General features: G+C 54.0%; 1 protein-coding gene across 2 annotated transcripts; it reads left to right on the plus strand.

Annotated features, from left to right (window-relative positions):
• The first annotated feature begins 696 nt into the window (after positions 1-696).
• LOC148454226 (cystathionine beta-synthase-like protein) lies at positions 697-12,286 on the plus strand. 2 transcript variants are annotated; one of them, XM_088461183.1, is made up of 4 exons: positions 697-827; positions 11,330-11,523; positions 11,789-11,895; positions 12,114-12,285. In XM_088461183.1, the coding sequence occupies exons 2-4, from the start codon at positions 11,336-11,338 to the stop codon at positions 12,257-12,259; spliced, it is 441 nt and encodes a 146-aa protein (XP_088317309.1). In that variant the 5' UTR covers positions 697-827; positions 11,330-11,335; the 3' UTR covers positions 12,260-12,285. The 2 variants fall into 2 exon arrangements, with proteins under 2 accessions (XP_088317309.1, XP_088317310.1); XM_088461184.1 differs by lacking the exon at positions 697-827 and adding an exon at positions 841-911 and having other exon boundaries at positions 12,114-12,286.
• Positions 12,287-14,359: the final 2,073 nt, after the last annotated feature.

Consider the following 14,359-nt stretch of genomic DNA (forward strand, 5'->3'; position numbering starts at 1 on the left):
AGTATTACGTCACACTGTCACCTCCTATTACCTGGTTATACGGTAATTACCTCATGAGATGCTGTATTATTAGTATTATGTCATACTGTCACCTCCTATTACCTGGTTATACAGTGATTACCTCATGAGATGCTGTATTATTAGTATTACGTCATACTGTCACCTCCTATTACCTGGTTATATGGTAATTACCTCATGAGATGCTGTATTATTAGTATTACGTCACACAGTCACCTCCTATTACCTGGTTATACGGTAATTACCTCTTGAGATGCTGTATTATTAGTATTACGTCACACAGTCACCTCCTATTACCTGGTTATACGGTAATTACCTCATGAGATGCTGTATTATTAGTATTATGTCACACTGTCACCTCCTATTACCTGGTTATACGGTAATTACCTCATGAGATGCTGTATTATTAGTATTACGTCATACTGTCACCTCCTATTACCTGGTTATACGGTAATTACCTCATGAGATGCTGTATTATTAGTATTGCGTCATATTATACGACACTCCTCTACATTATATGATTAGTATTGCATCATCATGTTTCATGGCCATACCTAGTCTCCGCCTACTCGAGATCACATGGGTCGTATTCTTTCTCTTGTGATTGGATCACCTGGTTGCTAGGAGACATGGCCGCGGCGAATCGTTGACAGATCTGAGGACCACCGCCTTCTGTCTGACCAATAGGAGCGCAGCCCTCAGGCACTATTAGCCGTTCTGGGAGTCACGCTGCTGTTGCAGCGCAATATCGTGTCCTATCGCCTGTCCTGCGGGTGTCACTGTGCCAGCTGCTGAGTCCTACAGTTAAGGTGACGTCCTCTCCTGGGTGTCTGACACTAGAACAGTGGGGGACAGATGTACGACTACGAGCATAAGAGTGGCCAGGCTGAGAGGTGTGCATGGGAGGCTGGGGTATGGCTGGGAGGTGGGCATGGGAGGCTGGGGTATGGCTGGGAGGTGTGCATGGGAGGCTGGGGTATGGCTGGGAGGTGTGCATGGGAGGCTGGGGTATGGCTGGGAGGTGTGCATGGGAGGCTGGGGTATGGCTGGGAGGTGTGCATGGGAGGCTGGGGTATGGCTGGGAGGTGTGCATGGGAGGCTGGGGTATGGCTGACAGGTGTGCATGGGAGGCTGGGGTATGGCTGGGAGGTGTGCATGGGAGGCTGGGTATGGGAGGCTGGGGTATGGCTGACAGGTGTGCATGGGAGGCTGGGGTATGGCTGACAGGTGTGCATGGGAGGCTGGGGTATGGCTGGGAGGTGTGCATGGGAGGCTGGGGTATGGCTGGGAGGTGTGCATGGGAGGCTGGGGTATGGCTGGGAGGTGTGCATGGGAGGCTGGGGTATGGCTGACAGGTGTGCATGGGAGGCTGGGGTATGGCTGACAGGTGTGCATGGGAGGCTGGGGTATGGCTGGGAGGTGTGCATGGGAGGCTGGGGTATGGCTGGGAGGTGTGCATGGGAGGCTGGGGTATGGATGGGAGGCTGGGCATGGGAGGCTGGGGTATGGCTGACAGGTGGGCATGGGAGGCTGGGGTATGGCTGGGAGGTGGGCATGGGAGGCTGGGGTATGGCTGGGAGGTGGGCATGGGAGGCTGGGGTATGGCTGGGAGGTGTGCATGGGAGGCTGGGGTATGGCTGGGAGGTGTGCATGGGAGGCTGGGGTATGGCTGGGAGGTGTGCATGGGAGGCTGGGGTATGGCTGGGAGGTGTGCATGGGAGGCTGGGGTATGGCTGACAGGTGTGCATGGGAGGCTGGGGTATGGCTGGGAGGTGTGCATGGGAGGCTGGGTATGGGAGGCTGGGGTATGGCTGACAGGTGTGCATGGGAGGCTGGGGTATGGCTGACAGGTGTGCATGGGAGGCTGGGGTATGGCTGGGAGGTGTGCATGGGAGGCTGGGGTATGGCTGGGAGGTGTGCATGGGAGGCTGGGGTATGGCTGACAGGTGTGCATGGGAGGCTGGGGTATGGCTGACAGGTGTGCATGGGAGGCTGGGGTATGGCTGGGAGGTGTGCATGGGAGGCTGGGGTATGGCTGGGAGGTGTGCATGGGAGGCTGGGGTATGGATGGGAGGCTGGGCATGGGAGGCTGGGGTATGGCTGACAGGTGGGCATGGGAGGCTGGGGTATGGCTGGGAGGTGGGCATGGGAGGCTGGGGTATGGCTGTGAGGTGGGCATGGAAGTCTGGGGTATGGCTGGGAGGTGTGCATGGGAGGCTGGGGTATGGCTGGGAGGTGTGCATGGGAGGCTGGGGTAAGGGAGTCTGGGGAATGGTTGAGAAGTGTATATGGTAGGCGTGGTGGTAAGTGGGAGAAGGGCAAGGGATTGGTGGTAAATCAGTAAGTGGGAGATAGGGGGTGGTGGTAGATGGATATGCAGGGAGTGGTGGCGGTAGATGGATATGCAGGTGATGGTGGGTTGTTGGCAGATGGGTATGTGGAAGATGGGGGGTGGCGGTAAGTAGGTATGTGGGAGAGGTGTGGCAGTAGATGGGTATGGAAGAGAGGGGAGGTGTAGCAGTAAATGGGTATGCAGGGTGGTGTTGGTAGATGGGTATGTTGGAGGTGTGGTAGATGGGTATGTGGGAGGTTGGAGGCTTGGTGGTAGATGGGTTTGTCAGAGAGGGGAGGTGTGTCGGAGAGGTAAGTAAGGAAGTCATCTTTGTATGTTGGAAAGTGGAGGTGTGGCGGGGATGGGTATGTGGGAGGTTGGAAGTGTGGCGGTAGATGGGTATGTGGGAGGCTGGAGGAGTGGCGGTAGATGGGTATGTGGAGGAGTGGCGGTAGATGGGTATGTGGGAGGTTGGAGGTGTTGCGGTAGATGGGTATGTGGGAGGTTGAAGGTGTGGCGGTAGATGGGTATGTTGGAGGTGTGGCGGTAGATGGGTATGTGGGAGGTTGGAGGTGTGGCGGTAGATGGGAATGTGGGAGGTTGGAGGTGTGGCGGTAGATGGTATGTGGGAGGTTGGAGGTGTGGCGGTAGATGGGTATGTGGGAGGTTGGAGGTGTGGCGGTAGATGGGTATGTGGGAGGTTGGAGGTGTGGCGGTAGATGGGTATGTGGAGGTGTGGCGGTATGTGGGAGAGTGGAGGTGTGGCGGTAGATGGATATGTGGGAGGTTGGAGGTATTACGGTAGATGGGTATGTGGGAGATTGAATGAGTGGCGGTAGATGGGTATGTGGGAGGTTGGAGGTGTGGCGGTAGATGGGTATGTGGGAGGTTGGAGGTGTGGCGGTAGATCGGTATGTGGGAGGTTGGAGGTGTGGCTGTAGATGGGTATGTGGGAGATTGAAGGAGTGGCGGTAGATGGGTATGTGGGAGGTTGGAGGTGTGGCGGTAGATGGGTATGTGGGAGGTTGGAGGTGTGGCGGTAGATGGGTATGTGGGAGGTTGGAGCAGTGGCGGTAGATGGGTATGTGGGAGGTTGGAGGAGTGGCGGTAGATGGGTATGTGGGAGGTTGGAGGAGTGGCGGTAGATGGGTATGTGGGAGGTTGGAGGAGTGGCGGTAGATGGGTATGTGGGAGGTTGGAGGAGTGGCGGTAGATGGGTATGTGGGAGGTTGGAGGAGGGGCGGTAGATGGGTATGTGGGAAGTTGGAGGAGTGGCGGTAGATGGGTATGTGGAGGTGTGGCGGTAGATGGGTATGTGGGAGAGTGGAGGTGTGGCGGTAGATGGGTATGTGGGAGGAGTGGCGGTAGATGGGTATGTGGGAGGTTGGAGGAGTGGCGGTAGATGGGTATGTGGGAGGTTGGAGGAGTGGCGGTAGATGGGTATGTGGGAGGTGGGAGGAGTGGCGGTAGATGGGTATGTGGGAGGTGGGAGGAGTGGCGGTAGATGGGTATGTGGGAGGTGGGAGGAGTGGCGGTAGATCGGTATGTGGAGGTGTGGCGGTATGTGGGAGAGTGGAGGTGTGCGGTATGTGGGAGAGTGGAGGTGTGGCGGTATGTGGGAGAGTGGAGGTGTGGCGGTATGTGGAAGAGTGGAGGTGTGGCGGGAGATGGGTATGTGGGAGAGTGGAGGTGTGGCGGTAGGTGGGTATGTGGGAGAGTGGAGGAGTGGCGGTAGATGGGTATGTGGGAGGTTGGAGGAGTGGCGGTAGATGGGTATGTGGGAGGTTGGAGGAGTGGCGGTAGATGGGTATGTGGGAGAGTGGAGGAGTGGCGGTAGATGGGTATGTGGGAGAGTGGAGGTGTGGCGGTAGATGGGTATGTGGGAGAGTGGAGGTGTGGCGGTAGATGGGTATGTGGGAGGTTGGAGGAGTGGCGGTAGATGGGTATGTGGGAGAGTGGAGGAGTGGCGGTAGATGGGTATGTGGAGGTGTGGCGGTATGTGGGAGAGTGGAGGTGTGGCGGTAGATGGATATGTGGGAGGTTGGAGGTATTACGGTAGATGGGTATGTGGGAGATTGAAGGAGTGGCGGTAGATGGGTATATGGGAGGTTGGAGGTGTGGCGGTAGATGGGTATGTGGGAGGTTGGAGGTGTGGCGGTAGATCGGTATGTGGGAGGTTGGAGGTTTTGCTGTAGATGGGTATGTGGGAGATTGAAGGAGTGGCGGTAGATGGGTATGTGGGAGGTTGGAGGTGTGGCGGTAGATGGGTATGTGGGAGGTTGGAGGTGTGGCGGTAGATGGGTATGTGGGAGGTTGGAGGAGTGGCGGTAGATGGGTATGTGGGAGGTTGGAGGAGTGGCGGTAGATGGGTATGTGGGAGGTTGGAGGAGTGGCGGTAGATGGGTATGTGGGAGGTTGGAGGAGTGGCGGTAGATGAGTATGTGGGAGGTTGGAGGAGTGGCGGTAGATGGGTATGTGGGAGGTTGGAGGAGTGGCGGTAGATGGGTATGTGGGAGGTTGGAGGAGTGGCGGTAGATGGGTATGTGGGAGGTTGGAGGAGTGGCGGTAGATGGGTATGTGGAGGTGTGGCGGTAGATGGGTATGTGGGAGAGTGGAGGTGTGGCGGTAGATGGGTATGTGGGAGGTTGGAGGAGTGGCGGTAGATGGGTATGTGGGAGGAGTGGCGGTAGATGGGTATGTGGGAGGTTGGAGGAGTGGCGGTAGATGGGTATGTGGGAGGTTGGAGGAGTGGCGGTAGATGGGTATGTGGGAGGTGGGAGGAGTGGCGGTAGATGGGTATGTGGGAGGTGGGAGGAGTGGCGGTAGATGGGTATGTGGGAGGTGGGAGGAGTGGCGGTAGATCGGTATGTGGAGGTGTGGCGGTATGTGGGAGAGTGGAGGTGTGCGGTATGTGGGAGAGTGGAGGTGTGGCGGTAGATGGGTATGTGGGAGAGTGGAGGAGTGGCGGTAGATGGGTATGTGGGAGGTTGGAGGAGTGGCGGTAGATGGGTATGTGGGAGGTTGGAGGAGTGGCGGTAGATGGGTATGTGGGAGAGTGGAGGAGTGGCGGTAGATGGGTATGTGGGAGAGTGGAGGTGTGGCGGTAGATGGGTATGTGGGAGAGTGGAGGTGTGGCGGTAGATGGGTATGTGGGAGGTTGGAGGAGTGGCGGTAGATGGGTATGTGGGAGAGTGGAGGAGTGGCGGTAGATGGGTATGTGGAGGTGTGGCGGTATGTGGGAGAGTGGAGGTGTGGCGGTAGATGGATATGTGGGAGGTTGGAGGTATTACGGTAGATGGGTATGTGGGAGATTGAAGGAGTGGCGGTAGATGGGTATGTGGGAGGTTGGAGGTGTGGCGGTAGATGGGTATGTGGGAGGTTGGAGGTGTGGCGGTAGATCGGTATGTGGGAGGTTGGAGGAGTGGCGGTAGATGGGTATGTGGGAGGTTGGAGGAGTGGCGGTAGATGGGTATGTGGGAGGTTGGAGGAGTGGCGGTAGATGGGTATGTGGGAGAGTGGAGGTGTGGCGGTAGATGGGTATGTGGGAGAGTGGAGGAGTGGCGGTAGATGGGTATGTGGGAGGTTGGAGGAGTGGCGGTAGATGGGTATGTGGGAGAGTGGAGGAGTGGCGGTAGATGGGTATGTGGAGGTGTGGCGGTATGTGGGAGAGTGGAGGTGTGGCGGTAGATTGATATGTGGGAGGTTGGAGGTATTACGGTAGATGGGTATGTGGGAGATTGAAGGAGTGGCGGTAGATGGGTATGTGGGAGGTTGGAGGTGTGGCGGTAGATGGGTATGTGGGAGGTTGGAGGTGTGGCGGTAGATCGGTATGTGGGAGGTTGGAGGTGTTGCTGTAGATGGGTATGTGGGAGGTTGAAGGAGTGGCGGTAGATGGGTATGTGGGAGGTTGGAGGAGTGGCGGTAGATGGGTATGTGGGAGGTTGGAGGTGTGGCGGTAGATGGGTATGTGGGAGGTTGGAGGTGTGGCGGTAGATGGGTATGTGGGAGGTTGGAGGAGTGGCGGTAGATGGGTATGTGGGAGGTTGGAGGAGTGGCGGTAGATGGGTATGTGGGAGGTTGGAGGAGTGGCGGTAGATGGGTATGTGGGAGGTTGGAGGAGTGGCGGTAGATGGGTATGTGGGAGGTTGGAGGAGTGGCGGTAGATGGGTATGTGGGAGGTTGGAGGAGTGGCGGTAGATGGGTATGTGGAGGTGTGGCGGTAGATGGGTATGTGGGAGAGTGGAGGTGTGTCGGTAGATGGGTATGTGGGAGGTTGGAGGAGTGGCGGTAGATGGGTATGTGGGAGGTTGGAGGAGTGGCGGTAGATGGGTATGTGGGAGGTTGGAGGAGTGGCGGTAGATGGGTATGTGGGAGGTGGGAGGAGTGGCGGTAGATGGGGAGGTGGGAGGAGTGGCGGTAGATGGGTATGTGGGAGAGTGGAGGTGTGGCGGTATGTGGGAGAGTGGAGGTGTGGCGGTATGTGGGAGAGTGGAGGTGTGGCGTATGTGGGAGAGTGGAGGTGTGGCGGTAGATGGGTATGTGGGAGAGTGGAGGTGTGGCGGGTGATGGGTATGTGGGAGAGTGGAGGTGTGGCGGTAGATGGGTATGTGGGAGAGTGGAGGAGTGGCGGTAGATGGGTATGTGGGAGGTTGGAGGAGTGGCGGTAGATGGGTATGTGGGAGGTTGGAGGAGTGGCGGTAGATGGGTATGTGGGAGAGTGGAGGAGTGGCGGTAGATGGGTATGTGGGAGAGTGGAGGAGTGGCGGTAGATGGGTATGTGGGAGAGTGGAGGTGTGGCGGTAGATGGGTATGTGGGAGGTTGGAGGAGTGGCGGTCGATGGGTATGTGGGAGAGTGGAGGAGTGGCGGTAGATGGGTATGTGGGAGAGTGGAGGAGTGGCGATAGATGGGTATGTGGGAGAGTGGAGGAGTGGCGGTAGATGGGTATGTGGGAGGAGTGGCGGTAGATGGGTATGTGGGAGGTTGGAGGAGTGGCGGTAGATGGGTATGCCAGAGAGGAGTGGCGGTAGATGGGTATGTGGGAGGTTGGAGGAGTGGTGGTAGATGGGTATGTGGGAGGTTGGAGGAGCGGCGTTAGATGGGTATGTGGGAGGTTGGAGGTGTGGCGGTAGATGGGTATGTGGGAGGTTGGAGGTGTGGCGGTAGATGGGTATGTGGGAGGTTGGAGGTGTGGCGGTAGATGGGTATGTGGGAGGTTGGAGGTGTGGCGGTAGATGGGTATGTGGGAGGTTGGAGGAGTGGCGGTAGATGGGTATGTGGGAGGTTGGAGGTGTGGCGGTAGATGGGTATGTGGGAGGTTGGAGGAGTGGCGGTAGATGGGTATGTGGGAGGTTGGAGGAGTGGCGGTAGATGGGTATGTGGGAGGTTGGAGGAGTGGCGGTAGATGGGTATGTGGGAGGTTGGAGGTGTGGCGGTAGATGGGTATGTGGGAGGTTGGAGGAGTGGCGGTAGATGGGTATGTGGGAGGTTGGAGGAGTGGCGGTAGATGGGTATGTGGGAGGTTGGAGGAGTGGCGGTAGATGGGTATGTGGGAGGTTGGAGGAGTGGCGGTAGATGGGTATGTGGGAGGTTGGAGGAGTGGCGGTAGATGGGTATGTGGAGGTGTGGCGGTAGATGGGTATGTGGGAGAGTGGAGGTGTGTCGGTAGATGGGTATGTGGGAGGTTGGAGGAGTGGCGGTAGATGGGTATGTGGGAGGTTGGAGGAGTGGCGGTAGATGGGTATGTGGGAGGTTGGAGGAGTGGCGGTAGATGGGTATGTGGGAGGTGGGAGGAGTGGCGGTAGATGGGTATGTGGGAGGTGGGAGGAGTGGCGGTAGATGGGTATGTGGGAGGTGGGAGGAGTGGCGGTATGTGGGAGAGTGGAGGTGTGGCGGTATGTGGGAGAGTGGAGGTGTGGCGGTATGTGGGAGAGTGGAGGTGTGGCGGTAGATGGGTATGTGGGAGAGTGGAGGTGTGGCGGGTGATGGGTATGTGGGAGAGTGGAGGTGTGGCGGTAGATGGGTATGTGGGAGAGTGGAGGAGTGGCGGTAGATGGGTATGTGGGAGGTTGGAGGAGTGGCGGTAGATGGGTATGTGGGAGGTTGGAGGAGTGGCGGTAGATGGGTATGTGGGAGGTTGGAGGAGTGGCGGTAGATGGGTATGTGGGAGGTTGGAGGAGTGGCGGTAGATGGGTATGTGGGAGGTTGGAGGAGTGGCGGTAGATGGGTATGTGGGAGGTTGGAGGTGTGGCGGTAGATGGGTATGTGGGAGGTTGGAGGAGTGGCGGTAGATGGGTATGTGGGAGGTTGGAGGAGTGGCGGTAGATGGGTATGTGGGAGGTTGGAGGAGTGGCGGTAGATGGGTATGTGGGAGGTTGGAGGAGTGGCGGTAGATGGGTATGTGGGAGGTTGGAGGAGTGGCGGTAGATGGGTATGTGGAGGTGTGGCGGTAGATGGGTATGTGGGAGAGTGGAGGTGTGTCGGTAGATGGGTATGTGGGAGGTTGGAGGAGTGGCGGTAGATGGGTATGTGGGAGGTTGGAGGAGTGGCGGTAGATGGGTATGTGGGAGGTTGGAGGAGTGGCGGTAGATGGGTATGTGGGAGGTGGGAGGAGTGGCGGTAGATGGGTATGTGGGAGGTGGGAGGAGTGGCGGTAGATGGGTATGTGGGAGGTGGGAGGAGTGGCGGTATGTGGGAGAGTGGAGGTGTGGCGGTATGTGGGAGAGTGGAGGTGTGGCGGTATGTGGGAGAGTGGAGGTGTGGCGGTAGATGGGTATGTGGGAGAGTGGAGGTGTGGCGGGTGATGGGTATGTGGGAGAGTGGAGGTGTGGCGGTAGATGGGTATGTGGGAGAGTGGAGGAGTGGCGGTAGATGGGTATGTGGGAGGTTGGAGGAGTGGCGGTAGATGGGTATGTGGGAGGTTGGAGGAGTGGCGGTAGATGGGTATGTGGGAGAGTGGAGGAGTGGCGGTAGATGGGTATGTGGGAGAGTGGAGGAGTGGCGGTAGATGGGTATGTGGGAGAGTGGAGGTGTGGCGGTAGATGGGTATGTGGGAGGTTGGAGGAGTGGCGGTCGATGGGTATGTGGGAGAGTGGAGGAGTGGCGGTAGATGGGTATGTGGGAGAGTGGAGGAGTGGCGGTAGATGGGTATGTGGGAGAGTGGAGGAGTGGCGGTAGATGGGTATGTGGGAGGAGTGGCGGTAGATGGGTATGTGGGAGGTTGGAGGAGTGGCGGTAGATGGGTATGCCAGAGAGGAGTGGCGGTAGATGGGTATGTGGGAGGTTGGAGGAGTGGTGGTAGATGGGTATGTGGGAGGTTGGAGGAGCGGCGTTAGATGGGTATGTGGGAGGTTGGAGGAGCGGCGTTAGATGGGTATGCCAGAGAGGAGTGTGCGTCGGAGAGATACGTAAGGAAAACAGCTTTGTATCTTTATAGGAGGAGGTTTATAACAACTGTGCATGCTCCTAGTGGTGCTGAGTCATTGTGTGCTATATATTCCTTGTGTACCTGTCCTACAGGTGAGGTGTATTTACTCCAGGTGTGGGCTGTCCATGCACCAGAGACCTGAAAATATCACAATCTTCCCTAAACCTGGGCTCCATTTGTTTACTGATTCAGAAGAATCCTTTTCCAGCCGTGAAATGAGCCCAGGTTCAAGGGGATATACTGGGTCAGGATGACGTCTCTATGTTCACTTGTTTTAGTGATAACCAGGAGCAGATGCCGTTCACAGGACAAAGCTTTAGTTTTATTTCCGAGTACTCTAAGGTTTATGAAAGTGACAGTGTGGCCGCTCTGTACGCCCCAGACAGGTGACTATATGAGTCCAGCAAAGTTTCCTTTTACCAGTAAGATCACTTGATCCAGTAGTGACGATTGGATTGATTAATGCTAATATTCCACATATCACCGAGCTTTGAGTACTGAATATGATCTCTGCTGTACAAAGGACTGTGCCGAGTGCTCATTATAGCATTCTATTCTGCTGGCCCTACCTGTCCGTGCAGCGTTATGGTGGGGGCCACGTCCACAGGTCATTGTGTAGCAGGTGGAGAGAAGAAACCGGTTTGTACAGGGAAAGGGAGCAGAGCTGTACATGCCTCTGAGAAATGAGGGTGGGACTAATGGAGGGTACACACGGTCAGACCATCAGATAACGATCGTTATATGATCGCCCAGCATGTACTGGATCGAACATGCAGCAACCCCCCAACTACTATAACGACTCGCGATCAAAGATCGCAGGTCCTTTAGTAAACAGGCTAACATGGTAGATATCGACCATGTTGGCCTGCATGCACGGGCGATGGTCGATATCTATATCGACCATTCGTGCCCGCGCATCGACCATAGCTTGGTCATTTGAGGGGGCCAGAAACAGGACGATATGAACGATAACGATAGAACGCTATCGTTCATATCGTCCTGTTTAATCATACCGTGTGTACGCAACATTAGTGTACTGAGAATACTGCCAATCCAACATACAATGAGCATTTACCCAGAAATGGGCGCACGCAAGGACGGGCGATGCAGAGCCTAGGCATTTCTATGGCATCTACACTTACTGCTGGCGGAAGTGGGAGTCGTGCAGTGCTGGACCGCATATGTGTATACGTTTTTCTGATGATGATGATGATGACTTGTATAACCCAGGCGCATATGTCTCACTCAGATCCCGCGAGGGAACAACTCTGCAAGTATACACATTCTTTCTGGTCATCTTTCTTTTGGGCAGTTGTATTGGAGATTACAGTCTGACGTCCCTAACACACACGTGTCCACGCGCTAAGGTTGATGTGTCAGAATCCTATTAACCTGCCAGTATGTTTTTGGAATTTGGGAGGAAACCCACATGAACCCGGGAGAACATACAAACCCACACTGAATGGGCCCTGGTCAGGAATTGAACTAATGACCTAACTTCTGTGCTACATTGCTGTCAGTACCATAGTGCCAGCCTCTTATTCCTTTCCACAGGACATCATGCCATCTGTACCCCCTGTTGCAGAATCAGTTACCTGCCCACACCTGGCAGAGAACCTCGTGGCCAATGGCAGTGTGGAGGCTGAGCTGGTCGCAGAAAGGAAGTGGATCCGCCCTGACCTTCCAAGCAAGTGCACATGGCAATTGGGGAAGTCGCAGGCTGACTCGCCACATCATTGTGTGCCACTGTGAGTATGACGGAGAAGGGCAGTGATGTAACGGTGATCTGTGATGCCACTTCATGCTGACAAATGCCCTGTAGCTCTGTACATCTTCCTCTGTATCCTGCTTTGGGGTCCATGTGATAGCCCCAGGTCCTAGCCGTTTGGCACTGATACTGTAATACTATTTTATAGCCACAAATAATCCTCTTCATAGACACTAAAATTCTCTCTTAATAATTGTCTCTAGAAATACGAAACCATAACTCAAATAAGATCATTCTGCTTTCAGTGCCCGCAGTCCCCCAATCCTCTCCAGCATCCTGCAGAAGATTGGAGATACACCCCTGGTCCGGATCAATAAGATTGGAAAGCGGCATGGATTGAAGTGTGAACTATGTGAGTATCCACCATCCTCCCTTTTTTATTCTTGCTTTCTTTATGGCTGTTTTGCTTTATGTATTCTTAGCTGTACCAATTGCACCTTTGCTGGCACTGTACTGTGCTGCCATTGCCCCTGCCTGTAATGCACGGAGTGAATCATCCCCGTCTACAACATTCGCACAGTAAATGTAATGTGTATTAAACCTCACCCTCTGAAAATCTGCACCTTACAGTGGCCAAATGTGAGTTTTTCAATGCGGGGGGCAGTGTGAAAGACCGGATCAGTCTGCGGATGGTGGAGGATGCTGAGAGAGATGGGATCCTTCAGCCAGGAGACACCGTCATAGAACCCACCTCTGGAAACACCGGTAAGGAGTGAGCTATATACGTGGCTACACCTATTTCATGGCTGTCATGGAGAATATAACAGAGGAGCAAGGAAAGAGAGGAATACAGAGAGGAGCAGGGATTGGGAGTATAACACATAATACAGAGAGGAGCAGGGATGGGGAGTATAAAATGTAATACAGAGAGGAGCAGGGATGGGGAGTATAATACATAATACAGAGAGGAGCAGGGATGGGGAGTATAATACATAATACAGAGAGGAGCAGGGATGGGGAGTATAATACATAATACAGAGAGGAGCAGGGATGGGGAGTATAACACATAATACAGAGAGGAGCAGGGATGGGGAGTATAATACATAATACAGAGAGGAGCAGGGATGGGGAGTATAATACATAATACAGAGAGGAGCAGGGATTGGGAGTATAACACATAATACAGGGAGGAGCAGGGATTGGGAGTATAATACAGAGAGGAGCAGGGATTGGGAGTATAATACAGAGAGGAGCAGGGATTGGGAGTATAATACAGAGAGGAGCAGGGATTGGGTGTATAATACAGAGAGGAACAGGTATTGGGTGTATAATACAGAGAGGAGCAGGGATTGGGAGTATAATACAGAGAGGAACAGGTATTGGGTGTATAATACAGAGAGGAACAGGTATTGGGTGTATAATACAGAGAGGAGCAGGGATTGGGAGTATAACTCGTAATACAGAGAGGAGCAGGAATTGGGAGTATAATACAGAGAGGAGTAGGGATTGGGAGTATAATACAGAGAGGAGTAGGGATTGGGAGTATAATACAGAGAGGAGCAGGGATTGGGAGTATAACACATAATACAGAGAGGAGCAGGGATTGGGAGTATAATACAGAGAGGAGCAGGTATTGGGTGTATAATACAGAGAGGAGCAGGTATTGGGTGTATAATACAGAGAGGAGCAGGTATTGGGTGTATAATACAGAGAGGAGCAGGTATTGGGTGTATAATACAGAGAGGAGCAGGTATTGGGTGTATAATACAGAGAGGAGCAGGGATTGGGAGTATAATACAGAGAGGAGCAGGGATTGGGAGTATAATACAGAGAGGAGCAGGGATTGGGAGTATAATACAGAGAGGAGCAAGGATTGGGTGTATAAAACATACAGAGAGGAGCAGGGATTGGGAGTATAATACAGAGAGGAACAGGGATTGGGTGTATAATACAGAGAGGAGCAGGGATTGGGTGTATAATACAGAGAGGAGCAGGGATTGGGAGTATAATACAGAGAGGAGCAGGGATTGGGAGTATAATACAGAGAGGAGCAAGGATTGGGTGTATAAAACATACAGAGAGGAGCAGGGATTGGGAGTATAATACAGAGAGGAACAGGGATTGGGTGTATAATACAGAGAGGAGCAGGGATTGGGTGTATAATACAGAGAGGAGCAGGGATTGGGAGTATAATACAGAGAGGAGCAGGTATTGGGTGTATAATACAGAGAGGAGCAGGGATTGGGTGTATAATACAGAGAGGAACAGGTATTGGGTGTATAATACAGAGAGGAGCAGGGATTGGGAGTATAACTCGTAATACAGAGAGGAGCAGGAATTGGGAGTATAATACAGAGAGGAGTAGGGATTGGGAGTATAATACAGAGAGGAGCAGGGATTGGGAGTATAATACAGAGAGGAGCAGGGATTGGGAGTATAATACAGAGAGGAGCAGGGATTGGGAGTATAATACAGAGAGGAGCAGGTATTGGGTGTATAATACAGAGAGGAGCAGGGATTGGGTGTATAATACAGAGAGGAACAGGTATTGGGTGTATAATACAGAGAGGAGCAGGGATTGGGAGTATAACTCGTAATACAGAGAGGAGCAGGAATTGGGAGTATAATACAGAGAGGAGTAGGGATTGGGAGTATAATACAGAGAGGAGCAGGGATTGGGAGTATAATACAGAGAGGAGCAGGGATTGGGAGTATAATACAGAGAGGAACAGGTATTGGGAGTATAATACAGAGAGGAGCAGGTATTGGGTGTATAATACAGAGGGGAGCAGGTATTGGGTGTATAATACAGAGGGGAGCAGGGATTGGGAGTATAACACATAATACAGAGAGGAGCAGGGATTGGGAGTATAATA

Source organism: Taudactylus pleione, unplaced genomic scaffold, assembly GCF_031769625.1.
Source record: "Taudactylus pleione unplaced genomic scaffold, aTauple2 ptg001024l, whole genome shotgun sequence".
Classification (NCBI taxonomy): Eukaryota; Metazoa; Chordata; class Amphibia; order Anura; family Myobatrachidae; genus Taudactylus; species Taudactylus pleione.